Genomic DNA, 27979 nt, shown 5'->3' on the forward strand with positions numbered 1-27979 from the left:
AAGGCATAAATATACATAATATAATATAATATAAATACATATATATGTATATATGAGAGCCACTGAGAGATAGGCCTGAGTAAAAGGACCAGCCAAACACAAGAATAGCTGGTGTGTGGAAAAATTGAAGAAGTCAAATATAAATCCCAGAAGTCAGATGACAAAAGAGAGTTTGTGTTTGTTTCTAAATTTAAGTTGAAAAAAAAATTTTGCTATCCATGTTAAAGCACTGCTTACTTAAATACCGGGTCAGGCTGAATGTCTGGGTAGATTCCTAAACACGCTTTTCAATTCGAACAAGCAACAGCTTTATGGGTGAGATGAGAAGGCCAGGACCCTGGAGTCAAGCAAATTTATTCTGGGGCAGAAACTGCATGTAACACACAGATATATGTGCATATGTATAAACACACTCACACACACACATATGTGAACACACATTTTTTGTGTTCATTTTGAGTACATGGTGGGGAGCATCTTCGGTTGCCTTCAGTGGGACTGTGGTAAACATCCAGCCCCTTTTAGGTGGCAGCAGTGAACCTGAGGCCCCAATGCCTGTCACCATCTGGGTCATCCAGGCTCAGATGTTTAGACCCCAGACACTAAGATAATTAGATCCTATAAGTCCCAAGGATCAGTGTTGGGACTGAAATACATGACCCTGAGAAACAGAAGGACTCCCTCCCATGTATTTTGTAGAGGATGTTTTGCCCAAAAGCATGCATTTCATAGTAGAAGTATGGTGCTTGGTTTAGCTATTTCTATAAAAGGAAATCTCATACTTTTGTGTTTTGGTGTGGTTCGGGTTTGGGTTTTTTGAGACAGGGCTTCTCTGTGTAGCCTTGGCTGCCTTGGACTTGCTTTGTAGACCAGGCTGGCCTCGAACTCACAGGGATCCACCTTACCTCTGCCTCCCTAGTGCTGGCGTTAAAAGCGTGTGCCACCATGCCCATCTCCTGTACATATTTTTTTATTGTTACATTTTATTTATTATATTTTTTGTTGTTACATTTTATTTATTTTGTGCACGCACATATGTGAACATGTGGGTTCCTAGTGGGGACGTGCTGTGCTTGTAAAAGGCAAAGGACAGCTTACAGGAATCTGTTTTCTCCTGCCATCATGTGGGTCCTCCTGGGGACCAAACTCAGGTCAGCAAGCTTGGTGGCAAGTGCCTTTACCTGCTGAGCCAACTCACCAGCTGGCCCCCTTTATATGTTCATTAACAGAGCAAAGAAACCCAACAAATACAGACGTAGAAACAATACGCCCTTCTAAGCAAGTGAAGAAGCTAGTCTGATTGTCCTGTGACAACTGTCTGATGTCACTGCCTTGTGTGGGCATGCTCTGAAATATGACTAGGGAAATAGTTTTAGAGCAGTATTTGCCCATGGGGTAAATTTGTTTCGGAATTATTTATTATTCCATAAAATGATTGTGAAGGTTTTTAAGTTGGATAGAGGGATGGATGCTGTAGGGGCCTTAGCTCATCCTATCACTTGCCTGGGAATTGATGCACATTTGATTGTGAAGAGCACACATTCTAACGAAGCAAGGGGCTGTAAGGCAGGCCCAGCCCCACCTTTTGGATGCTTTCAAATCTGCGGAACTGCAAGCTTTGCATCATCTGAAGAAGGTTGGTTCAGGAATGAAATGTTCTTGTGAATTCAGCCAGGGTGAGTGCAGAAACAAAAGTGTCGATACTTTCATATTATTATCAGTGGATGTCATCATCTTTTGGATTATTCAGACTTAAAAAAATAAGAACGCCTGCTCCTACCGAAATCCTAAAGCCCAAACTCTTGTTTAATCCTTTACGCAACTTCAAACTCTGGTTTAACTTCTTGCACAACTTTTATTTCCTTATTGACAGACAGACAGACAGACAGAAGTGCATTCAGTGAGCGGTAACACAGAAGCTTTCCCCTTGGGGTCTCCAGCTGCTGTGTGCCTGTGCACCATCTGTCACTCCATTCTCAGTGTGTCGTATGACTAAAAGGAGGAGAATGAAATTCAACTTGACACCCTGTTCTGGGAACTGAGTCGCTCTAAAAAAAAGCCTCGTTCATTGCTTCATCATCACTATGCCCCAGCCCCTCCCCATCACTGCTTCTCCTAGCTTGTGTCATTAGCGGCTCGAACCAGACAGTGGAGATGCCCTGGAGAGCAGAGTGGAAACTTGACCTTCGATGAGTGGCCTTTGGTGGGTTCTAGCCTGAACAGTGCTTGTCTTGGTCCCTAAGAAATCATACCCCCTTCCTTGAGACAGGTTAACACTACATATCCCTGGCTGGCCTGAAACTCCCCATGTAGATCAGACTAGCCTGTATAGACCAGGTAGATCCTTCCTCTGGAGTGCTGGGATTACGGCAGGGTCTCTCTTTCTCTTTTACCTGCTAGGGTGCCAGGGTTTGATGGCCTTACTTGTCTTGGGTACTTCTCCTAGCTATCCTAGCTTCATATCCTGTATATACCAGGAACTCAATAAACATATATCCAACACACACATACACTCACACACACACACACTGTGAGCTTATATCTGCCCTGTTGGTTTCCTTATTCAGTAATGAAAGGATGACGCATACTGGTCCACCCAGGCAGGCTGGACATGGGCATTCCTCCCTCACTGTATGCTCCTCTGATGAGAGCTTAGGATCCTGAAACAGTCTCCAGAGGCTCAGGTCCTCCTGGATGTGGTCGCTGCTCATCTGTCCATGCCCTGTAGAGATATCTGCAACAAAGTGTTGTGCCTGGTGTTCACCCTACCTCCGACCCCCATCAGCTGTGGGCAGCAGCCCTCTACCATGTCCTGTGGACATGAGGGCCAAGCATGGGAGCAGGGCTTAGATCCATCCTGTTATGAGGAAAGTCTTGTCCCCTAGACCGGATATCTGCAGTTCAGCCATAGTCACCAACTTTGGCTGTTGCTAAGCGGTTAACTCACTCCTTCTCATTTTTCATTTCATCCTGTCCTTACTGGCAAGTGGCAGTGCTGTTGAATTCCGTATGAATATGTTTCCTAAAATGCCAGCCTGTAATATATAGTAGCCAATGTGTGCATATGGTTTCCAGTATAGATTGTGTTTAGGGATTTGGCCACACCTGTGTGCAAAGCAGCAATCTCCCTCACAGGTGACTCTTGTCAGTGAGTTAAATGGTGTGGTAGAAGCTCATCCTCCTGTAATCAGATCTGTGTGAGACTTTGCTGTCAGGGAGGTTTGTTTGTTGGCTTTCTTTTACGTCTGACGCAGGATCTCACTGGGTAGGTAGTTCTAGCTTGCTAGACTTCTACTTCCTGGGAAGCCAGTTCTCCACTGGCCAATCACACATCAGGGCCATCCCAGTCACCTGGCATTTCTGCATCCTTGTTCTGCCTCTGGGAGACTCCACAGTTCTCTCCCAGTGGAGGTGGCCTCTGCACAGCAGAGTCTTGGCTCACTCCCAAGGCCCCCAAGTGAACTTGAAGTCTGGAGAACGGTAGCTCAGCTGGTAGAATACTTACCTAGTGCACATGAGGCCTGGTTCAATCCCCAGCACAGTCAGTGTGAGCCACCACTTTGGTTTGTGCTGTGGTGGTTCATACCTGTAATCCGAGGATTTGGGAGATTGAGGAGGGAGTAACAGCCATTGAAGTACATCCAGGAATTCAGGGGGAGACTTTCTGGATTTTCTTTGTAAATCCTCAATGAGAAGACACAGTCTATGGGACAGTTATTCCTCCCATAGCTCCTTTATGTTAAGAGGTTTAACTTGCTCTGTTATTTTTATCGAGAGTATCTCCACCAGGTCTTAAGGACTCCTCCTGCCTTGCATTGTGTCTGCCTGAGTTAAGGGACAAACATGAGGGGCTGGAGAGATGGCTCAGAGGTTAAGAGCACTGTCTGTTCTTCCAGAGGTCCCGAGTTCAGTTCCCAGCAACCACCATGGTGGCTCACAACCATCTATAATGTGATCTGATGCCATCTTCTGGTGTGCAGGTGTATATGCAGGCAGAATACTGTATATATATAAAATAAATAAATCTTAAAAAAAAAAATAAGGGACAAACATGGAAGCCGGATGCTGTCCGAAGGGATGTGGGATTTGTCCCTTCCCACCCTGTTGCCTGTTTTGGTTCTTGGAGTCTTTAGTGCCCTGCTTTATGCCTAATAGGAGTTAATAGACCTTTGTCTAAGTGACCCAGGTTACAAATTGACATTTGTAACTAACAAGAAGACAAAAGGGACGTATAACAAAGGTCCAGTCTAGGTGGTGCATGCCTTTAATCCCAGCACTCAGGAGGCAGAGGCAGGCGGATCGCTGTGAGTTCGAGGTCAGCCTGGTCTACAAAGTGAGTCCAGGATAGCCAAGGCTGCACATAGAAACCCTGTCTCCAAAACAAAACAAAAAAAAAAAAAATCCACTCACTATCACCAAGGTTCTTTTTCTTTACTTCCTTTGTTCCGTGTGTGCCTTTTGCATGGAAACTTTTTAGATTTGTTTGTTTGCCCATGTACCTTGGTGAGACTTATGGAAGTAAAGTTGTCTTATATTTTAATTCCAGCTTCTCATAAGTGTACACACAGAGTGACTGTAACAGACTCTTAGGGGACCAAAACCCATTTCCTCTAGTGGCTCAGATTTATTTATTGTGTCCTTCTTACTTTTCATAGTGAGCCAAAAGACCAAGAAAAATTCCAAGAAGTAAGTTTAAACTGTCAAGGCACCATGGCTTCTGTCTTTTCAAAAGCCAGCTTGAGTATCTCTTACCTAAAAGCAAAACGATGTGGGCGTGGGCGTTGCAGTGTGCTAAGGTTCTGTTTCTTGTGCGTGGTAGTGCGGGGAAGGCCACACATGAGTGGTTTCTGCAGAAAGATTCCGAAGGGGATACATCTTCACTTATCAACTGGCCTTCCAGGTACATCCCAGGTTGGAAGTGTGTGGCTGATGCACGGTGCTCTCCAACCCCGGCGTCCCTCCTTCGTCTGCCACACTTAACTAACATCAATGCTGCTCTTCTGTCTTTGCAACGCCTCTGAAAACCATGTGTTCAAAACAAACTGCTTCCTAATCATGTGTGTTCCTGGATTGCCCTGTCCACACTGACAGTGTTCTCCTTCCTGGTTCATTTGCCTCTAACTTAACACACTTCTTTGCTTGATCACTTTCTCACCAACTCACTATGGAATCTGCCAGCAGGGGGCAGTAGTGAACACCTCCTCTGGGCCCATTCTACCGGATCCACATCCCTTTTCAGCACTAGCTTCAGTTTCCTTATTTCTAACCCAGTAGCTAATTTTCAATAGTTAAATTTAGGGCATGCAGCCTAATAGCAGACAAAAACTCCAATCATTTCGTGATGGAGAGAGGCGGAAGAATTAAGAATGAACAAGTCACTGGCCAGACAAAGGTCCCGTGTACTGAGTTTCTGACAGTGACTTTGTTCTCTTGAGATCGACTCAGATAAGGAGCACACATTCCACAGGGGAGTTTGACTGCAGCTCAGTCTCTGGGCCAGCATCCTCCAAGGGTGCCTAGTATCAGAAAGAGGCAGCTCAGAGTGTTTTTTTTTTTTTCCCCAAACACTCATAGTAACTCCCTTTATATGTACCTTTGATATTTCCTCAAGGAAGTCTACTGATGATGCCCTGGTTAAAAGCAGAGCATGCAAACTAGGCCTAAGCAGGGCAATTCTAAGATGTGTATATTAGAAACAGTCATTTTTGCTCGCTCACTACGTGAAATGAATGTTTTACATTTTGCCCAGAAATTTCTTGTCCTCTGCCAAGAGCTCTGGGTACTTTTTGAAAGCTGTATCTGGTCAGCAATCTGTCTCAAGGCAAACGGTTCGCCCTTTCACATTGCACAGATTGGCATTTCAAAAAGTAACTTATGGGATGTCCCTACACAGCTGACTGTGCCGTCTTTGCTAAGTAGGAAGTCACATGACCTACAAAGCCTCATGACCTTGTTGCACTAGTCTTTCCCCTCCCTGTGTTGGGGACCACATACAAGGCCTCACACACCCTGGGCAGCACACACACACACACACACACACACACACACACACACACACACACACACCACTGTTTCCACTCTAAAGGAGAAGCCCCGAGCTCAACAGGGCAGGTGGGACCCCCAGCCATGGTTCTGGGCTTCTGTGGGTATCAGAAGGGTCTGCAGATTTTGAAAACATCTTCAGTTTTTCTCACAAATATATAAAACTTGGAAAACAACAGACAGTTCCTCTTTTGGTTGTTTTTAATTAAGGTGTAGCAGCAATGGGTGCGGGCAGAGCGGGGGAGACTGAGAGGGAAAACAACAGGAGTTCAAGATTCTTCCTGGCATCGCTGTGGTGGTGTGACTGTGACCTATGACATCCAAGCTGGCTCTGCCTTGGGTTCAGATGATGTAGTCAGCTTAGCATCCAGAGCCTCTCTCTCTGTGTGTGTGTGTGTGTGTGTGTGTGTGTGTATGCATGCACGCGCTCAGTGCTTCATGAGAGGCGATGTTAGTTCAGTAGAAAGCATAAAGAGCCACAAAAGCCCACATATCCAGTGGCCAGGGACATGGCAGTGTCTCCTCCAAGAGTGTAAGTGTCCTTGGAGCAGCTGGCCACCATCCACAGCCCATGCCTGGGTCTGGACATGTGTGCAGAACCCTTCACTGCTGCTCACAGTGGTATGTACGAATGAAGCTGCCTGGGGCCGCGGGATAGTTCGTTAGAGTAAGCCCATTCTCCCTCAGGACAGCATGTGACTCTCAGCTTTACAGGGGATGGAACTTTTGGACCACACTAGAACATGAGTGCAAATTTAGAGATTTCCCTCCATTTAACTGGCAAGTACCGGGTGTCTGTGCTCAATGCCCAAATGTGTTTTCACACGCTGTTGTTCTCTTTGCATTGATTCCAAAGCCCTCCGTGGCCTGTGCATGCTTCCTTCCCTTCGCTGATTACTACACGTCAAAACGTAAATCCTATTTTTTTCTTAAGAGTTAAAGTTAGAGAAAAATTGGTGAAAGAGGAGAGTGCTCGCAGCAGCCCTGAACTCACCTCAGAGTCCTTAACTCAGAGGAGACAGCAGCCAGTACCAGCGCATTTCCTGTCTATCCAGTCAAAAAGCTCCGCCTTGGATAGGGTCACCAACAAAGCAGTGGGCTCCCTGCGGGCAAGCCGGAGCTGTGTCCTGCCAGCTGACCCTGTTCATGCCATCAAGCTGGTGACCATGGACAGCCCAGAAAGCGCATCTGAATGCAGCTGGGTGGGACCAGCCACCCCCAATGTCATAAAATCTACCACCTGGAAGATTCTAGAAAGTGGGTCAAGGGACACTCCCGTCCTCCAGATTTGTGAATCAAGAGAAGAAGATGTGCTCTCCCCTGAAAGTCCAGAGGGGAGACCCAAATCACTCTTGGCCTCAGAAGACGACAGGCTTGTGAGAGGCCACAAAGATCCCTCTGGTAATGATGATTTAGAGATGCTGACCGCTCACTCCATCGCCGCAGAGCCTGAGACGGAGTGGCAAGTTCAACATCCACCCACTCAGAGAACTGGCCGGAGTGAAATGGTTCTGTATGTTCAGAGTGGTCCTGTGTCTCAAGATGCCACATTGACCAGTCACACAAAGGAGGCCTCTCCAAAGAAGCGTAAGGTCCTGGCCCGCTCCCTGTCCGATTACACGGGTCCCCCTCAGCTCCAGGCCCCCAAACACAAGGATGCAGCCCGGAAGCAGGAGCTGGGGCTGCAGGGTTCCAGGGCAGAGGGGCCTGGTGCAGAAGCCAGCATGTTGGACACCAGAGTCTCCGTTGCCCAGCTCCGAAATGTATTTCTGGAGTCAGCCCGAGCCAGCAAGAAACCTGAACTGTAGGTGATAGTCCCAGCGTCCTTCCGATATGTCACTTGCACGTCGTTGGCGGGTGATTCACTTCTCCACCTGTGGTGTGTCCTGTTAGCTTAGCTCACAAGTGTGCGCAGGGCAGGGTGTACAAGAAATGGCTCACGCTACCATTCTGCTTCTGCCTACTAATGGGAATCTGGAGGAGTGGGTCTCTAGAATGTTCCACATGCAGGTGTGCATGGTAGTAGCATGTAGAACCTGGCGCTGTTGTGACTCACTGAGATGCATAAGCCTCTCCTCTCTCTCTCCTCCCCCCCTCCCTTTTCTTGCCCCCTCTGTCTCTCCCCCTCTCTCCCCTTCTACCCTCCCTCTCTCCCCTTCTACCCCCCCCCCCCCCCCCCCGACTTTCTCCCCCTCCCTCTGTTGCACTCACTTTCCTTAGTCCTAAAAGCCAATCCCGGGTTGAGAGGTCAGCTGAAGGAACTGGCTTGCCCATGGAACGGGAGAGAGGGTCTCGGAAACCAAGACGCTATCTTTCTCCCAGTGAAAGTAGAAAAACTTCTGAGCGGTTTAGAACTCAACCTATAACGTCAGCAGAGCGGAAGGAATTGGATAGGTAGGCACGTGTGTGTACTTGTCAGCAACTCAAATGCCAGATTCTCACTACCCTGGTGGGCCCGATGCTGTCTGCATAGGATTCCAGGATTTCTCCATCTCAGCTGTAAAGATAACTCATTTTACTAGCAAAATATATTTCCGGAGAATGTTGGTTTTTCTTAACTAGTATCACTCTACTGTTCTGAACCTGATGAGGTGAGAAGAAACGCTTTTCTTCAGGCAGCGCTTTTAGGTTTTGTTTTTTTGGTTTTGGTTTTTTTTTGTTTTTGTTTTTTAATGCTTTTATTAAACTGGCATCTGAACTGAGCATCCTCCATTGAGCGTAAGGATTTTGCACTCATAAACAGCATTGTGTATGACGCTATCATACTATGCATGACTATGCGTGCTATTGTATAGAAATGATGAGTTCCCCAGATACCTGCCTGTAGCCCCATGTAATAATTTCTTGTCAGCACTACTTCTTCACAGGGTACGCACCAGGCCGGGGTTGTGTGTGCATGCGCCACGGTGTCAGCTAGCAATTGTTTGGTGGCTCCAGCCAGAGCCCGCACCAGTGTGTCTTTAAATCTTTAGGATGGTTCACTCGTGTGTGTTTTAAGGTCAACATCATGTTTCACATGGATCTTGTGTGTCCGCCACTAATCGCCGTCTTTATCTCCTCTTGTGTCTCCTAGGTACCCTTCGGGCTCAGACTTGCCGGTGGTTGAGGGCAAGTATCTCTTTTCTGTTTCATTCTTTCATATATCCTCCAGATGATTTAAGATTTAAGATTTGGGGCATGGGAGAGGAAACCCGGAGCCTACCAGTTTCTTTCTTTCTTCCAAATTGCCTTGCTGGGAGCCCTTGCTGAAAATTCCAGACAAGCCTTCCCTTAGCTTTAGATGGAACCTAAGAGGCTTGGGCAGTGAGCGGTGTGGAACCGCCATTTGACTAAAGGAACAGGTTTGACTGGTGACTGCCACAAGGCAGTCCGTTCCTAGGGCCCGTTCTTAAAGCCTCTGAGGCAGACTGTTACAGTAAATGTCACTGCCTGGACACAGTGTGGCTTGAATTGCGATGGGAATTACTCCTGCTCCCTGAAGAGAAAACAGGACGACATCCAGTTGTGATGTCAGTTGACCTCCTCTGGGCCTCAAGGGATTGCCAGGTCAGCCTTAAAAACCGCTTCAGAGATGCGTGCTTTCTAATGATGTTCAGTTTTTGTTTCATGGCTTTTCCAGATGAAGAGAAGGTGGATGAACGGGCCAAACTGAGTGTTGCTGCCAAGAGGCTTCTCTTCAGGGTAAGGCGTGCCAAAATGGTTTTGCTTGGAAACCATAACCCCAGGCTCTGGAGTCTCACACACTTCCGGGTGCTTCAGGGTCCTCCTCACCTACAACACCTGCTGTTCTCTTCTTGTGCTGTGTTAGTCAGAGTCCCTTTACTATAACAGAATACCTGAGGTTATCACAGTTTTTAAAAAATTTAAGAAAAAGCTGATTTTGGCACACTGCTCAGAGGCTCTACTCTATGAGCCGCTGGCCTGTTGCTTTGGGCCCTCCATGACAGGAGCAGGTAGCTGAAGAAGCCAGGAAGCCGCTCACCTCCTTGTGGCAGGAGTGGAAAAGCAAGGAAGAAAGGGGATTCTGGAATCCTTTCGGAGGGCTGATAACCTTGCACACAGCCCCGCTTCTTACTTCCCACCCGAGCTGGGACCAATACCAACACCATCATCCTAGACCACACTTCAGTTTTGACTGGTTTTGAGCAGCCCAGGCACCCCGTGTGAAGTGTCACTTCTGACGGCAGGGACCTCTCATTGGTGTCTGCTCTCGGGATCCCTCAGAAGAGCAGCAGGCACACTCTTTGTTACTGCGGTTTTGTCTTCAAACTCAGGCAGATTCCACAACTTTTTCTACCTGCAGGAGATGGAGAAATCGTTTGATGAGCACAGTGTACCAAAGAGACGTTCAAGAAATGCAGCCGTGGAGCAGAGGTTGCGTCGCTTGCAGGACCGTTCACATACCCAGCCCATCACCACTGAGGAAGTGGTCATTGCAGCCACGTGCGTCTCCGGGGGGGAGTTCTCGGCCTGGCCTGTGCTGTCACCTTTAGAGGGCTATTCAAGAATTTTCTATAAGAATGAGGCAGTTTAGCTAGAAGCCATAGAGAGGCACATACGTCATACTTTTGGTTTTTCTGCTGTCTAAACAGTAATGGGACATACCTGTCGTAGGTTCTAGGGTTACCTTTGCAGTGTTTCTACCCTTGTGCAGATGAACTATCGGCTCCTAGGTGGTCGTTCTCCATCTTCGGCCACACCACGGACTTTCCATCCTTAAACATGACCTCTAGGAGATAAGCATTTATTTTGTTTTTGAACCATCGCCAAAGTGTCTAAAAATTGATTGTCAGTCGGATGGGTGCATTGGGGGCAGTCTGCTCAGGTGCGCTCAGCTCACCTTGACTGATTCATTCAAAGTTAGCCGTTCCAGTCAACAGAAAATATTTTTTCGTTTTAAAAAAAATCATTTCTGTATAGTGGTGTGTCCCTAAGAACCTCTGTCTGCAGGTTTGCCGCTGGAGCCTGCCGTGAGGTCACCAGCCTTCTTGGGGTTCACCTACCCTGGGTGTGCTGGACAAGTGCTCTGCCACTGAGCTACATCCCAGCCTAGGCTCTTCTTCATCTTACGTGTTTGTGGACACGCACATCTGTCTACTTACCTGCGACTCCTAGTATGTCCTTTTGTTTACAAAATAACTTCTTGGATTGGCTGGTAAACACTGTAGCAGACAGCCACTGGAACAAAACACTGAAGGCAGGAGAATACCAGCTGGCTGGGCTCCATGCTCTACTCTGATGAGCTTGCTGATTGACGAGGTCACCGATGCTTCTAAACGTCACATTGAAAAGAACATTCTAAACTGTGCCTGGTCTCTCCTGACCAGCTGTGGTTGATACTAGCTTTTTAAATGACTTCTTAAAATGAGGCTGTTTGTTCTAAGTTGCCTCTTTTTCCAGCTTGCGCCTCTGCTTGTCCCATTTACCCTGGATATAGCCTGTGCCTCTTGTTCCCTTCCTCTGTATTGCTTTTCCCAAGTTCTTTTGTGATTCGTGTTCCTTCAGAACTGTTTAGCAAATATTTTTTGGTTAAAATATTTGATTCATGCTTTTCTGGATTTACAGCCATGCCTTCCTTAATGCTTCTTTTCTTCTCTCTCCTCATGAATGCTCCTCCTTTGGCCATTGCTTTTAAAGTGAACCTATCCCTGCTTCGTGTTCTGGGGTCACCCACTCTGTAATGGCGAGACTACCTAGCCCCACTGTAGCTAGGAGCACTGTGCAGCCTGCCAGGTACTGGACACATGTAGCACCCAGGGCCAAGGCGCTGGGCAGCGGGTGCATCTGGAACCTTGAGTGTCTTTTGTTTGTTTGGCAAACAAGTCAGTGCAGTGAGTGTTCCTGAAGTGTTTGATGTTTTGTCCCATGAGAGGTACCGTTAATTTCACACCTGTGTGAGAAACATGTATTCCATCTGCCTGCTTGCTGTGTTGGTGCTAGGATCACACTAACTCACTTATACCATCTTTTTTTTTTTAACATAAAAATGGTCATTCTTCAAACACTTACTTTTCATCTAAAATACTAACAGATCGAGACTAATTTTAAAATGGCACATTGATGTGAATATTGAAATATTGGTAAGAGCTAGTTATTTTAAAACATGTGCACACAAATCCAATCGAAAACCAAAATGCTCCTGTTTTCTAATTTGGAGAGAGGAGACACTGCCATTAGACTTTAGGAGTGGTTGGAGTTTATAGGATACAATTTTAAATTGCAGTGTTTCCAAATTATGCTCACAAACCACACAGATATCTCCCTTTGTCATAACTGTGTTGAGCCAAAACACAAAAGCTAAAAATAAGACACTGATGTAAAATGACAGAACTAGAATAAACCAGCCCAATCCGGAAGCAGGGCTGTCTTGGGAAAGACTTCTCGCCCTTGTAGTTTGTACTCTTGGACGATCTCCCCGCCGAAGGGCTCCAGTCGTCAGGTGTCCTCGCTCGCCCCCTGTCCTCATGGCATCTGTGGACACAGACACTGCCTCTGATCTAGGACTGCCTTGGATCAGTGACTAGTTAGAACAAAAGCAGAACATCCTTCTAAGACCCGTGCTGCCAGCAGAGGCTGTTATTATAACTGTTTTGTTGTCTTTCTGGTGCTGAGCATTGAGCCCTGGCTCTGCACGTGCAGAACGTGTATTACCCCACTCTGCCTACACGGTCTCAGCTGGGGGGGGGGAAGGGGGGGCGGGCAGATTACACACCTGAAATTTTCTTTACCTTTCAAGTTACTGAGAGTTAGATTTAACTCTTGAAAGTTGGTAGGAACCTGGGAGAGAAAAGTATATTTAAAAACCACACTTTTGACAGAGAAAAAGCTGCTTTGCAGAATATGTCATGGACATGAGACCTTATTGTTCCTTACTATGCACAATGAAGTTGCCGCCTCCTGAGCTGTATCTGTGGAAGATGTCAGACCGGGGGACTGATGTCCTGCCTCTCTACCTGTAGTGCCCGTGATCAGAACCATCCAGAATTTCTCAATAGGAAGGTAGCTAGGCTGGCACTGGTTCCTTCAACAGGAAGTTTCCTTCATAGGAATGATTCAGAGCTAAAAGTCTGCCTCTTGTAGACCTAGTGTGCTGGTGCCTCACACTTGCTCTGCTGTTCACTGTCCTGTTTAATAGCTAAACACCCAGATCTGCATAGAAAAAAATCAACCCTCTACAAAATAAGTGATATTGTTAAGAAAGTTAAGAAAGAAAGTGGCAGTGGGCTTCTGTTTGGCCTTTTCTATAGGGCTGACTTTCCTTCCTTCCTTCCTTGCTTCTAGGTTGCAGGCATCTGCTCACCAAAAGGCTTTAGCGAGGGCCCAGGCAAATGAGGGCAGAGAGTCTGCCGAACCAGGAGAACCTGATTCCTCCACTCTGAGCTTAGCGGAGAAATTGGCCTTGTTTAACAAATTGTCCCAGCCAGTCTCCAAAGCCATTTCTACCAGAAACAGAATAGACGTGCGGCAGAGGAGGATGAACGCCAGATATCAGACTCAGCCAGTCACCCTTGGAGAGGTGGAGCAGGTGAGTGTGGTGGTCTACAGCGCAGGGGTGTGCAAGTGCATGTGTGTGTGTGTCTGGGGTGTGTGTGTGCGCATGTCAGTGTGTGCGTGGTGTATATGTGTGAATGTATGTCTGGGGTGTGTGGTATGGGGGCGTAAGTGTGGTGTGTGTGTGTGTGTGTGTGTGTGTGTGTGTGTGTGTGTGTGTGGTGTGAATGTATGTCTGGGGTGTGTGGTATAGGGTGTATATGTGAGTGTATGTCTCGGGTATGTGGTGTGTGTGTGTGTGTGTGTGTGTGTATGTCTGGGTTGGTGGGCTGTTTTTTTTTTTTAATACAGCTGCACAATATTGCTCTTGGGTTCATGACCCAAGGTGAGCTTGTAAGTGACTTCATCTTCTCATCCCTAAGGCAGACCCACCCCCAGTTGGCTATTTCTTCTGTTGTTTTCATAACTTGCTTGAAATGAGTAGGATATGAGAGCAGAGGCAAGCTGCCACCCCCAGAAGGTTTGTCTGTGATATGTTCTGTGGTGTTCTGGAACCTCGCAGGCTTGGTTTTCCAGTAAGATGAGCCGGGAAGCAGTACTGCAGGTGTCGTGTGCCTACCTGTGCCAGTCCCCTCAGACCATGATGCATCTCAACTGTGTCCTCTCAGGTGCAGAGCGGAAAGCTCATCTCCTTCTCCCCCTCTGTGAGCACATCTGTTTCTACCATGGCCGCTGCAGTTGCTCCCACGTACGCAGGGGACCTTCGAACGAAGCCAGCTGTTGACGACAGTCCAAGTGCCACTGACTATAAGCTTCCCTCTCCTGTGGAACATTCAGACTCTCCAGTAAGAAGCATTCTGAAACCCCAAGCCTGGCGGCCTTCGGCAGAGCACAGTGGGAGCAAAGGAATGCCGGGGGAGCCCGAGGAGCCAGAGAGCAAGACAGCTCTGACTGCAACTGCAGGGGACAGTGACCTTCAAGCTCACAGAGCCTTTGAGGAGGAAGCAGAGCCCTCCTACCCTATCCTTGGCAGAGTCAGGGAGGGCGATGGCCAGAAGGAGCCTAAACATGACATCCTAAGAAGAGGAAGCTTGGAGCTTGGGAATCCTCCTGCTGCCCACCTCAGTGATCAGCTGAAGGAATTTTCCAGTGCTAAAAGCAGTTTGCAAGGGAATCTAGACCTGAAGGATAAGCAGGCCTCAGAGGAGAAAGCAGACGTGGAGGACGCCGTGAGGAGGTTCTCACTCAAAGGTACGGCCCCACGGCTCGCAGGCTTCCGACGGCTCTGTGGTCGACAGGCTTTGTTGCATGTGTCCATGTTGTTTCCGGTCCCCTACGTCTAGAGCCAGCTTATCACTAGAATGGATCAGAAGTTCAGGGACGCCTAGTCCTTTCCCCAGACCTCTCCTCCCCTTGAGTGTGACACAGCCAGTGACCTACTGGGGTCTGCAACAGCAAGAGTGGCTGCAGTTCTTAACACCCCTTGGTAAGGGTTTCAGCTGATGGGTGACCTTAATGCACACAACATAGCACCCAAGTCCCACCACACCCAGTAAGCGCAGAGAATAAGGACTTGAGCCAACGTGGTTTCCAGGCTCTTCGTGCATTCTGATCATACAGCTTAGTGTGCTGTCTGCAGAGGCAACCGGGCTGCTTCTGTTTACACACGTGGACAGTATGTCAGTTGAGACGGGCTTGGGCTATGAGTTCAGGTCCCTGGGAAATGAGGATGTCTTAAGAGAGCACAGCTGCCTCAGGCTGTTTCTCTCTCTGTGGGCCGTGCGGCCGCTCTGCATGAACTCCAGTGGCCTGGTGGGCAACCTGCACTGTGCCCATAGCCAGACCCTGGTTACTGCACTGTGAGGCCATGCACAGACAAGCTGGGAAGAGTCGGTGGCAGGGTTGAGGGGCACGGGGGAGTGTGAATGATACTGACTCGGCTCTCATTCTCAGAGTTTGGAGAGCCTGCTTCTGAGCAGACGGAGCCAGCTGCCGGGAAAGCCTCTGTTCATATGGTATCCCCAGCGTCCTGGAAGCAGCAGGATTCCTCGGAGCAGGTAGCAGAGAGGCTTTTCAAGAACCCCTGCGCCATGTTTGCTGCTGGAGAGGTCAAAGTGCCAGGGAGCGAGACTCTCCTGGATTCACCCAGCAAAACCATGTCAATCAAAGAGAGGTAGGTAGGCCCTCTGGTGACTGGCAGACAGTACTGTGGGAGGGGGGAGGAGCAGGAGGACTGGGAGGAGCAGGGGGAGGGGCACAGGGGAGATGACCTCTTACTGCCTGGGGCTCTGCTGTGATGCTAAAATAACAAGCAGGAAGCAGAGGTGTAAGAGCTTGAGCTGTTTCCAGGTTCTGGCTATTATGAATAAGGCTGCTATGAACATGGTTGAGCATATGTCCTTGTTGTGTGCTGGAGCATCTTCTGGGTATATTCCAAGGAGTGGAATAGCTGGGTCTTGAGGAAGCCCTATTCCCAGTTTTCTGAGAAAGCACCAGATAGATTTCCAAAGTGGCTGTACCAGTTTGCATTCCCACCAGCAATGAAGGAGTGTTCCTCTCTCTCCACATCCTCGCCAGCATGTGGTGTCACTTGAGTTTTTGATCTTAGCCATTCTGATGGGTGTAAGACAGAATCTCAGAGTTCTTTTGATTTGCATTTCTCTGATGACTAAGGATGTTGAGCATTTCTTTAAGTGTTTCTCAGCCATTAGATATTCCTTTGTTGAGAATTCCCTGTTTAGTTCTGAACCCCATTTCTTAATTGGGTTATTTTGGTTTGGTGGTATATAATTTCTTGAGTTCTTTATATATTTTGGAAATTAGACCTTTGTCAGATGTAGGGTTGGTGAAGTAAGTGTCCCTCAGTAGAAGAATGGACAAAGAACCTGTGGCACATTTACACTATGGAATACTACTCAGCTATTAAAAACAAGGAAATCCTGAAATTTGTGGACAAATGGGTTGAACTAGAAATGATCATAATGAGTTCACCCAGAAGCAGAAAGTAAAATGGTATTTACTCACTTATATCTGGACACTAGCCCAAGGGGCATGTCCCATGAAAGTCTTCACTTACCAGGAAAGTGGGACAGAGGGGAGGACATCCTATTGGGACTTTAGGTGAGAGAAGCATGGGTGAGTGGGGAAATAGAAGGATCCAGAGGGTCCTAGAAACCTATAAGTAGAACATTATAACAGGTGTATCTGGCCCCAGGAGTCCTGCTCAAACTATGGCACCAGCCAAGGACAGTATGTGCAGTAAACTTCAAACCCCTACCCAGATCTAGCCAATGGACAGGCATTCTCCACAGTTGAATAGAGAGTGAGGACTGACTTTCACATGAACTCTGGTGCCCCATATTTGACCACATCCCCTGGAAAGGGAGGTCTGGTGGCACTCAGAGGAAGGATAGCAGTCTACCAAGAAGAGACTTGATACCCTATGAGCATATACAGGGGGACGAGGTCCCCTTCAGTCACAGTCATAGGAGAGGGGAGTAGGGGGAAAGTGGGAGGGATGGAGGAATGGGAGGATACAAGGGATGGGCTAGCAATTGAGATGTAATATGAATAAATTAATAAAATATTTTTTAAACGCCGGGCGGTGGTGGTGCATGCCTTTAATCCCAGCACTTGGGAGGCAAAGGCAGGCGGATCGCTGTGAGTTCAAGGCCAACCTGGTCTCTACAAAGTAAGTCTAGGACAGCCAAGGCTACACAGAGAGACCCTGTCTCGAAAAACAAAAACAAAAACAAAACAAAACAAAAATTTAAAAAAGAGCTTGAGCTGTGCTTAGTTTAGGAAAGCTGAGATTTACCCCCAGTGCAGACTGGAGAAGAGTGAACAGGGCCGCATCCTTTGTCTGTGGCTGTTTCTTGTTCCATAACCGGTTCTCTGGGAGCTGAGATCTAGCCTCTTTCTCCTGCAGAAACATCTAGTTCAATCTGCAGGTACAGTCACCCTCCGAGTGTCTGGGTCAAATAAATACAGGGTGGAGATAGATAAATTCACACAGAGGGTCTGTATCTTTGAGATTAGAATCTGGTATATTTTATAGGGAATAAGATAAGTTAGTTTTTTCTAATTTGTTATTGTACTTGTTCATTTGTGTGTGTGTGTATGTGCGTACTTACACATGTGGTACAGAATAAGGGACATCAGTGGACAACTTAAAGAAGTCACTTCTTTCCTTTCATTACGTGGGTTCTGGGGTTGAACTCAGACTCTTGGTCTTGGTGTGCTGAGCCATCTTGCCAGCCAAAGATGGATGGCTTGTTTTGAACTGTTACAAATTTTCTTTTTCCCTTCCTTCCTCCCTCTCCTCTTCCTCCTCCCTCCTTTTCTCTTTTCCTTCTGTCCTCCCTTCCTTCCTCCTTCTCCTTCCTTTCTCCCCTTTGTTTCTCTGCCCTCCCTCCACCCCAGTGCTGGGATGTCACCGAGACTCTTGTGCCTGCTAGGCAAGCACTTTGCCACTGAGCTCCAACCCCAGCCTGAGACTGTATATTAAATGTAGCTGTGGGAGTTCTGGATTCAACTGCTTGTTTTCAGTAGAGTCTGGTTAATTTGTACATTTCTGTGAGTTTTACCCTGAAGGGGGGGAACTCAGGAATGCTTGCTAAATATTCATCTCCTTGATTTCATTATTAGCATATGCTTTTTAAAAGTTTTATTTTATTTTATTTATTATGTATAAAGTATTCTCTCTGCATGTATGCCTGCAGGCCAGAAGAAGGCACCAGATCTCATTATAGATGGTTGTGAGCCACCATGTGGTTGCTGGGCATTGAACTCAGGACCTCTGGAAGAGCAGCCGGTGCTCTTAACTTCTGAGCCATCTCTCCAGCCCAAGCATATGCTTTTTAAAAGGTCAAGGTTCCTTTATTGAGCAATCATGTTGGCTATCAGAAACTATACTGACAGGAATATGTCACCCGTGACCTCCGCCTGTGCCTTGATGGTACTTTTGTGTATACATCACTGGAAATACCCTTCTGCCTATCTTTACCATTCACATGAGGAGGTTCCCTGATGGCGGCTCTGATCCTTCTCTCTCTTTAACTGTGAAGCTTGGTCTATTGGGAATAAGGGTGTCACTCAAACATTTATTTGGGCTTTGCCTTCCTCTCCTGGGGTGACATCTAAACTTCTAGGTCTTTCAAACCTTACTTAGTCCAACTATTATGACTGCTCAATTACCCACGAGGTGTCATAGTTAGGGTTCCTATTGCTGTGGGGAGACACTATGACCATGGCAAATTTTATAAAGGAAAGCATTTAGCCAGGCATGGTGACGCATGCCTTAAATTCCAGCACTCAGGAGGCAGAGGCAGGCGGATTGCTGTGAGTTCAAGGCCAGTCTGGTCTCTACAAAGTGAGTTCAGGACAGGCAAAAGCTACAAAGAGAAACCCTGTCTCGAAAAAAATTAAAAAATATATATAAATAAAATAAATAAAGGAAAACATTTAATTGGGACTGGTTTACGGTTCAGTGGTTTAGTCCATTTGTCATCATGCTGGGAAGCATAGTGGTGTGCAGGCAGACACGGTGCTGGAGAGGTAAGTCAAGAGATCAGCAGACCATAGAAAGAGAGACACACTGGGCCTGGCTTGAGCATCTGAAACCTCAAAACCCACCCCCAGTGACACACTTCCTACAACAAGGCCATACCTACACCAACAAGGCCACACCCTCCAATAGTGCCACTCCCTGTGGGGGCCATTTTCATTCACACCACCACAGAAAGGACTTAGTCCTGGCAGCCTCAACACGGTGTACCCGGTCACAACCCGTGGGCTCAGGCAATTCTCCTGCCTCCGTCTTCCAAATACATGGAGCTTGCAGTCACTGTGTCGCTGTGCCCAGTTCTGCATACACATTCTACACTTTCGCCTTCAGATCTGAGAATTGGCAACTTGGACTGTAGCCTTTATTGTAAGTTCTGATGAGCTATATGCCCTTTCCTCCACGGCCTGGGCCTCCTTTATCCTAGGGACTGGGTCAGATCAAGTTCTCTGCTCTGATGCTGCCAAATACTCTAAGCACCTTAGTTCCTGTTACTCAGGAGACTGAGGCAGGAAGACCCATGTGAGCTCAAAAGTTTGAGGCTAGTCTAGGATGCACAGTGAGACAAAAAAAAGTAAAGTGTAAAGCTAAAATCAAAAGTGTAGTAACTGAAAAATAGTTTAGAAAACCTCTATATGTGTGTGTGAGAGAGAGGGAGAGAGGGGAGTGGGGGAGGGAGAGGGAGAGAACCTACACATGCCACAGCATGAGTGTGAAAGGAGAGATCAGAAGACAACATCTTGAGTGGGTTCTAAGGATAAAACTCAGGTTGTCAAGCTTAGCAGCAAGCACCTTTACCCACTGAGCCATCTTGCTGGCCCTACGCTCTCATTTTAAAGAATAAGTTGGATATGGAAACACGTGCCCAAGTCCTTTTCCTTTCTTTATCTTTTTGACATGGAATGTTGGGGCTTGCCTCCAAAGTGTCCCTATATGTTTACAAGTTTGGCTGCTCTTGGTCCCCAGCTAGTGACACTGTTCTGGGAATTTGCCCAGCACTTGGGACAGGAGGCATGGCTGGCAGAAGTTAAGTCATTAGTGGAAGGTCTCTGAAGATTGCATCCCAGCTGTGTGTCTTGTCCCATCTCTGTGTCTTGCTGAGGTGTGAGGATCCCAGCCACACACTCCCACCACCGTGAACTCTGCCATCCCTTGCGCACCGTGATGGGCTGTTCCCATCTCAAACCATCAGCCTGGGTCAATGATCCTTTAAGTGGCTTCCATTGAGTATTTTTGTTACAGCAATGAGAGATGCAACCACAATATCTAGAGCATTCAGTTCGACCCATCACCAGGTGACACTTGGGATTCTCTATCCAGTGGATTAACAAAGCCACCATGTTATCACTGTCTAAACCATTAGAGATCAAATGGCCCCTTTTAGGGACTTTTGGAAAAAGAATTTTGAACCAAATAACCCTATAAGTTAGAAGTGGAAGCTGACAAAGTCTGCCAGGCCTTTGCAAGCCATCTTTCTGTCATCACTGACTTCGCTGCAAGGAGTGTCTGGGGTTGAGTGATCTGGAAAGCGGAAGAATGTGCTTTGACTCACAGTTGTGGAGCATCAGAGATTGGCCTCAGCTTCCCCCCTCAGGTAGAGGGCCTCCTGCCATGTTGGAGCAGGAAGGAAAGTCCGGCTGACTCAGTGGGAATCCTGGTCTGAAGGAGAGGAGATTTCTGTTAGCTGTCTCAAAGACTTCAGTTCCTGATTAGCTAGTTCTGATGCTTCTGGGTGGAAAGCCAATGGGAGAGGGCTAGGGACAAGATAGTGCCCCTAGGAACCTTGACAGAGACTACTTCCTTCCACTAGACCCCACCTCTAGAAGTTTCTACCAGCTCCTAAAAATGCCATTATATCCTGACCCTCCCAGGGGATGAATTCATCCACTGAGGGAGGCTGGCACCTAGTGCTCCCACCAGCCCTTGCTCCAGGATTGACTCCAGCGAGCGGACCTGTGGAAGGACACTTCATATCTAAGCTTCACAATGGCGAAACGCCTGTGCAGAGAGCACAAAGCAGAGAGGCAGCTCTTTCATTATTGATCTGCACCAAGAGCATAAACTCACTTCCAATCAAAAGGCATTCATCCCTTTTAAGTATCTCTTCACCTGCTGCAGGTCCACTCAGGATACTGCCCTGAGGACAGTTAATGTGAGTACAGGGAAGCAACTGTACTCCAACCATAGCAGTCTTCCAGGGAACAGATGAGGGCTGAGGCCTGGCCCAGTGCACGTTGCATGCTTAGCAGCTATAAGGTTCCAGCCTCAGTCTTGAGCACCAGAGACATTCAAATAAATAAAAAGCAAGCAGTTGGGTAGGTGGCTCAGTAGGTAAAGGGCTTGCTGTGCAACCCTAAGGAACTGAGTTTGAATCCCTGGCGTGAAGGTAGAAAGTGGGCACAGGGCACACATCTGTGACACTAGTGCTTACAGGTGAAACGAGGAGGCAGATCTCAGGGGTACACACACGCACGCACGCACACACTAGAGGCTGCAGCCAGGGATCCATGTGGAGCCATGTTTTGATGCACAAGGTTGTGGGTTCAGTCTTCAGCACCAGATAAGAACCAAATGCAGACCAAAAGCCTATTGTTAGTAGATGACTCTTCCGGCTTTCTCATCAGCTGAGACCGGAGTCTATGTGATCACTCATCAGTGCCGCTCAGCGTATATCTGTGACCCTTCTGTTGCTCTGAAATGTCTAAAGAGGAAATGCAAATACTTTAGTTGATATTGGGGTCACATGGTCTGCCTGTCCCTTGCTTGACCCAGCCCTGACAGGCATGAGCCGGGGAAAAAATTGTCCTCACCCAGCCGGCTCTCAAGCCAGAATTCCTGCTGAAGAGCAGGGCCTACGGCAGGAGCCATAGACACTCCCCCAGCAGCCTGGTAAGTGCATTTCCTGCTGGCCCTCGGCCAGGCAGGCATGTTAGGCTAATGCTATGCCACTCAGTGGGCATGGAGCCTCAGACTAAGCAGATGCCCTAGCCCTCCACGTCACACACAGCCCACAAATAGCCCTCAGACTTGGCAGATGTTAAAAGCACTGACAATTGTTGGCACTGCACGTGGGGGATTTATGTCATGTGTCGACCCAGACCTTAGCCCTCTGCAGCAGTGATGAAGGGCTGTGAGACTGCCAGAGTAGAGAACAAGACTAGAAAGATCGGCTACCCTCCCGCAGCTGCTTGATCACCAAGTAGGAAATGAGAAGGGACAGGGTAATATGCTCAGATTCACTGTGTGTTATTATTGAAGTTGTCCATCGCTTGTCCTCTGCGTGGGCTGGGCCAAGTACCATGTGGGCTCAACAGAAGCAGCTTCCCCCTTATTATTTTGCTTACTCCATTTCTAATGTTGAAGGAGCCAGAATATTGAGTAGCAGATTTTCAGGACCTTAGAACAGAATCTCGGTGGTTCTGTGGAAGGCCTCCTGCAAGGGCCGGGGAACCATTATAAGGCAGTTGGAAAGCTCTGCTTTTCCTGATAGAGGATAGAGCTCCACTTCTTATGGGAGGAAACGTGGCACTCAGAAAGGCAGGATTTGGAATTACACATTCTCCCAGTACATGCATGGGCCACAGCTCAGGGGAGCCTTGGCCCTGTCTGACCTGCATTCCTGCTGTGCATGATGGGGACAAAACATGAGGTCCTTAGAGATGTCTGTGCACACCCATGCACAGTGATTCTGGATTCTGCAGTTCGCCTTTTACGAGTTAGTCTCCTGACTTCCGAAGCAGCCCCAGGGGAGGGCACCGTTGTCTTTAACGCCCCTGAGGGTGAGAGTTTACACTCGATAAGTCAGATCCGATGGAGGTGAAGGCCATGGATGCCTGCTCTGAGTCAATGGTAGCGTGAGAGAGCAGCTGCTTCTGAGAGCAGAGTGCAGGGCAAGTAGCAGTGTGGGTCCCTCCTGTAGATGACAACTCGGACCTATCCCTCTTTGGGTGTGAAGGCCTGGCACGCTCACTAGCTGGAAGATATCCCCCTACTGCTTTCGGGTTTCACAGTTGTGATTATTTCTCTTAATAGTCTGAATCTTTTGAGATTCTCTAATTGCACTAAAACGGACACATTCAAGTTAACTGGGGCAGAAGAAATAAGTCACTATTTAATAAGAACTAAAATTAAAACATGGGAAGGAATTCAGGTTCCGTGTTCAAATACATGAAGTAGCCATGTTAGCATTGTCGAGCTATAGACATTAAGACTGAATAACATCTGAGGCTGTGAGCACCTGCCTTAGATATTAGAGCAGTAAGGCAGCTCCTCCGGTTTCTAGAATGGGCCCTGTGGTCTTGTCTGCTGCCGCATAGGACTGAGAGATTAGAAATCTCTACTGAGGGGGAGATAGGCCCAAAGTGCAAAGGTCTGTGTGCTTCGGGCAGTTCCTTAGAGCTTCTTTACATTATTTGATAGAGGGACAGAAAGTATAAAAGATGATTATGCATGCATTTGTAAATAGAGTGGGTTATTGCTTCCTATAGAACTTGGTTCCTTATTTGCTTAACAACCCTCTTAGCGTGTGCGGTTCAGTGCTCTAAGTACTTGCCTAGCATGTTTGAGGCTCTGGACTCCATTCCAAGAAACACCACAAACCACACGAATGAGCTCTTATCAGGGTGTAAGGCACCCTGCCTCCAATTCAAATATTGGATAGATTCAGGACATGCAGCCCTTGGGGCCTCAAAGAGCCTCATGTCCAGGCCACACATGGCAAGGCAAGGAGGGCAAGGTACCTGAAGGAAACGATGCAGTAAACTAACCACCGTTCTCATCAGCAGGGCTGAATAGCTGACAAGAAGCAACTGGGCAGAGCGGGGTGTAGAGTCCACTATGGTGGGGAAGACCCGGTGAAGGGAGGCACCATCCACGTCCACAAGAGCTGTGGCATGGCTTGATCATACTTTAGAGGAAGCAGAGAGCTTAAGCCAGGGTAGGGGTCAGGCCCAAGCCACACCCCTAAAGCTCTCCCTCTGCCAACTAAGTCCCAGATCCAAAAGGTTCCACAGCACCCCCAAATAGTAGTACCAGCCAAGGGCCAAGTGTTCAAACTCAGGAGCCTCTGGGGCCCTCTCATGTCCAGTCACACCCATATCCAAGCCCAGAGCGCAGTTCATTGACTGCCTGTCACCCCCTGTTGTGGTCAAAGGTGTAACCTGCCAGAAGGCACAAGGGGACAGGGTCTCATCACTTTCTTTACTTCCTTCCTAATCTTCAAGTTGTTTGAACACCAGCCCCAGTGAGTCTCATGGGCCCCATTTTGCCCCTTTGTCTCTCTCACTCTGTTGAACTTAAATGGCTGGGATATTTTCCTAAAATAGCCTCTTGCTCTGGAAAATGGCTTTTCAGAGAGAACCAAATGTGCAGGCAGCTTTAGATAAAGTCTTGCCGTGCCTGGGCTAAAGTGTGCTGGTAACAGTCTTCGTTAATAAGGTTCTTTGGGGGCGGGGTATATTTTTTCCCTTGGAGAAAGTTGAAGTAATAATTTTTCAAAGTGGGTTTTTAGAAAGTAGTTTTCTGTTAGGATACGTTGTACAGACAAAGTTAATCTAGGGAGAAAAACCAAGGCTGAGACTAGAAGACAGTAGTGATGAAATCGTAATTTACCTTTCGTTGAAGTAAGATACCAAGATGCCATATCTTTGTTTTTATTGGTGTATATTTATTGTTCAAAGCAAGGTTTCATTATAAAATTTCCATACATGAGAATGAGTTAATTCGTTTGGCAATCACCTCTGCTATGACTAATTCCTATTCTCCATGGTTTTTTTTTCCTTTTTTTTTTTTTATTTATTTATTCTTGTTACATCTCAATGTTTATCCCATCCCTTGTATCCTCCCATTCCTCCCCCCCCCCCATTTTCCCATTATTCCCCTCCCCTATGACTGTTCCTGAGGGGGATTACGTCCCCCTATATATTCTCATAGGGTATCAAGTCTCTTCTTGGCTACCTGCTGTCCTTCCTCTGAGTGCCACCAGGTCTCCCCCTCCAGGGGACATGGTCAAATGTGAGGCACCAGAGTACGTGAGAAAGTCGTATCACACTCTCCACTCAACTGTGGAGAATATTCTGACCATTGGCTAGATCTGGGAAGGGGTTTAAAGTTTACCTCCTGTATTGTCCTTGGCTGGTGCCTTAGTTTGAGCAGGACCCCTGGGCCCAAATCTGCCTATCATATTGTTCTACTTGTAGATTTCTAGGACCCTCTGGATCCTTTTATTTTGCTGTTCTCCCATGTGTCTCTCATTTAGAGTCCCAATAGGATGCCTTCCCCTCTGTCCCAGTTTCCTGGTAAGTGAAGGCTTTCGTGGGACATGCCCCTTGGGCTAGTATGCAGATATAAGTGAGTATATACCATTTGATTCTTTCTGCTTCTGGGTTAACTCACTCATTATGATCATTTCTAGCTCAATCCAAGAAGAGTGGATAAAGAAACTGTGGTACATATACACTATGGAATACTACTCAGCTATTAAAAACAAGGAATTCCCGAAATTTGTGGATAAATGGATTGAGCTATTCTCCATGTTTTAAGCCCCCCTCAGCAGTGTTTTCTACAAAGAACTATGGCTTTCAACTTTAAGTGTTATTTGATCAGGTGGCCAGAAGGGGTCACCAGAAGACATTTCACCCGGGATGGTTATTTTTTCCCTCTGGTCTTGCTCTCAGCCCCAGGGCAAGAGGAAGGCCTAGTTGTCCCTTCCTTTACTGGAATTGATGGACCCTCTTTTATAAGTCAAGTCAGTTTCAGCTTTTCTTCCCAACCAACTAAGAGATCATCGGGACCATCTTGTGTGATCTGTGACCGTGGTGCTGACTGCTCCGTGGGTGTGTCTTCCTTCCAGGCTGGCGCTGTTGAAGAAGAGTGGAGAGGAAGACTGGAAGAACAGACTGATTCGGAAGCAGGAATATGGCAAAGCCACCAGCGGCCTGCACATCCAGGAGGTGGACCAGTCCCTGAGGAAGAAGGTACCATGTCCACCTTACCAATGTCACCTATGTGTCTCGGGAACACGTGTTTGTGGGTGGAGGCTATGAGCCCTGCTCTAGAGCACCAGCGCTTCCCTGTCCTTAGGGGACACGGTTTGTCACAAAGCTGCTAACACTAACCACGAGGTCGAGGCTAACACTAACCATGAGGTCGAGGCTGGAGGAGGAGGGCTGGTGCCAGCACCACACTCGAGAGCAAAGGCCAGTTTCCAAGTGTTCTCACTGTTGAATTTTAAATGAAGTCTGGCCTTAGAATGTGATTAAAGTCTTTCAAATGAGACAACTCACCCCAAACAGCTTATAAGTTACATATCAAACATGGACTTACTTTATTAATTTATTTATTTATTCACTCTACATGCTGGTCATAGCCCCATCTCTCCTCTCCTCCTAGTCCCCCCCCCCCCCCCCCCCCCCCCATCCCATTAGTCCCTATTCCTCAGAGAAGGGGAGCCTCCCTTCCCATCCACCCCAGCTCATCAAGTCACATCAGAACTGAGCGTGTCCTCTTCCCCTGTGGCCAGGAGGGTGAGTGATAAAACAGCTGGCAACAGGGTCCATGTCAGAGACAGCCCCCGCTCCCCTTACTAGGGGACCACATGATGCCTGAGCTACCCGTCAGCTACATCTGTGTAGGGGTCCTAGGTCTGGACTTAAATTCCTTAGGCAGAGATTTAAGGCCTATGTATAAAACTAAGAGTGAAACCCTGGTCCATGAGGACTTTCTGCCTAATCTGAAGCCTGGTTCATGAAGATGAGATAATGGCTTTTATTGAGGACATATACGTAAAAATCAAATAAGCCGCATGGGCGAGCATTTCATATGTGGGCATATCAATGAATTGTTGAATCACAGATGTGTAGTGATCATAAGCCTTGGCCAGATACTCCAAGCTTCAGCCACGACGTCCTTGCCCACTGGCTCTGTGGATACACATGCGCTTACTGGCCAAGGCAGAGTGATTCCCTTGAGCCACACCCAACTATCCAACTTCTGGAATCTTATAAAGTCTTCAGACAGAGAGCATACACATGAGTAGCAGAGCTGTCAGCTGTACATGATGTCGTCACTTCCGGGTCACTTCCGGGTGCAGTTGTTTTTTTGAAAGAGGCAGTCAGGTGAAAACAAGAATGAAGCTCAAAAGCGGGATGGATTCCCCATGGTGGTGCAGAGTGAGGAGGGCTCACGTTATTTCCAGAACACGGTGGGGAGAGGATGGGTCTGAGCTGCCCACAGTTGGCTGAGCCACCTACAGGCAGGGACTCCGGCTGCCGCTGCATTCACTCTCGGGATAGAGAGCCCAGTGCTGGACTCCTCAGGCTATAGGCGCGGCCTGCAGCTGCATGCACAGGGCCACCTAGGGCTCACTGGGCTGCTCCTTCTGCAGTCTTGGTGAGCTCGCTGCTCTGGGCTCTGCCGTGGCCTGGTTCACTTTGGCTTAGACAATAAGCTCCTTGAAGTTAAAATAGCCCATCTATTTTAGGCTCTTGTCCCTCACACGGGGAAATCTCAAGTTCTGTTAAGGTCAAGTGGTTTTCAGATGTCACCTACAACACACAGGTTCATTTCTTCCCAAGGGCTGCCAGGCGGGGCTTAAGCACACTGCTTAGCTGCACTCAGAGGAGGTATAGGCAAAGTGCCTTAAACCTGGCGTTTCTTGAGATGCCCACCTAGGCATGCTTGAAAAGCTATTCCAAGTGCCTGTCTAAATGCCACCCTGGAGAAGGGAAGACATTTCTGACATGCGCATGCAGGTGGGAGCCTGTTGCCTAAATGAGACTTTAGACTTGCCCATGGGTGGCTGGCCGGGGAGGGCAGGTACCATACATGTCCAGTTCTACCCCCAGGCACAAAGCAGCTAGATTTAGGGTCACTCACACCCTCGTT

The 27979-nt window shown here is 47.7% G+C and overlaps 1 protein-coding gene across 1 annotated transcript in view; it reads left to right on the forward strand.

Annotated features, from left to right (window-relative positions):
- Positions 1-27979, forward strand: part of Svil (supervillin) — a 136430-nt gene that overhangs the window by 66578 nt on the left and 41873 nt on the right. Inside the window, exons 7-17 of the mRNA XM_051151171.1 lie at positions 4820-4900; positions 6977-7846; positions 8263-8436; positions 9116-9150; positions 9662-9723; positions 10346-10485; positions 11680-11775; positions 13324-13567; positions 14202-14784; positions 15487-15706; positions 25947-26070. Of these exons, the coding sequence (XP_051007128.1) occupies positions 4820-4900; positions 6977-7846; positions 8263-8436; positions 9116-9150; positions 9662-9723; positions 10346-10485; positions 11680-11775; positions 13324-13567; positions 14202-14784; positions 15487-15706; positions 25947-26070 (2629 nt within the window). The remainder of the gene's footprint in view (positions 1-4819; positions 4901-6976; positions 7847-8262; positions 8437-9115; positions 9151-9661; positions 9724-10345; positions 10486-11679; positions 11776-13323; positions 13568-14201; positions 14785-15486; positions 15707-25946; positions 26071-27979) is intronic.

Source organism: Acomys russatus, chromosome 9 (genome assembly GCF_903995435.1).
Source record: "Acomys russatus chromosome 9, mAcoRus1.1, whole genome shotgun sequence".
In the NCBI taxonomy this organism is placed as follows: domain Eukaryota; kingdom Metazoa; phylum Chordata; class Mammalia; order Rodentia; family Muridae; genus Acomys; species Acomys russatus.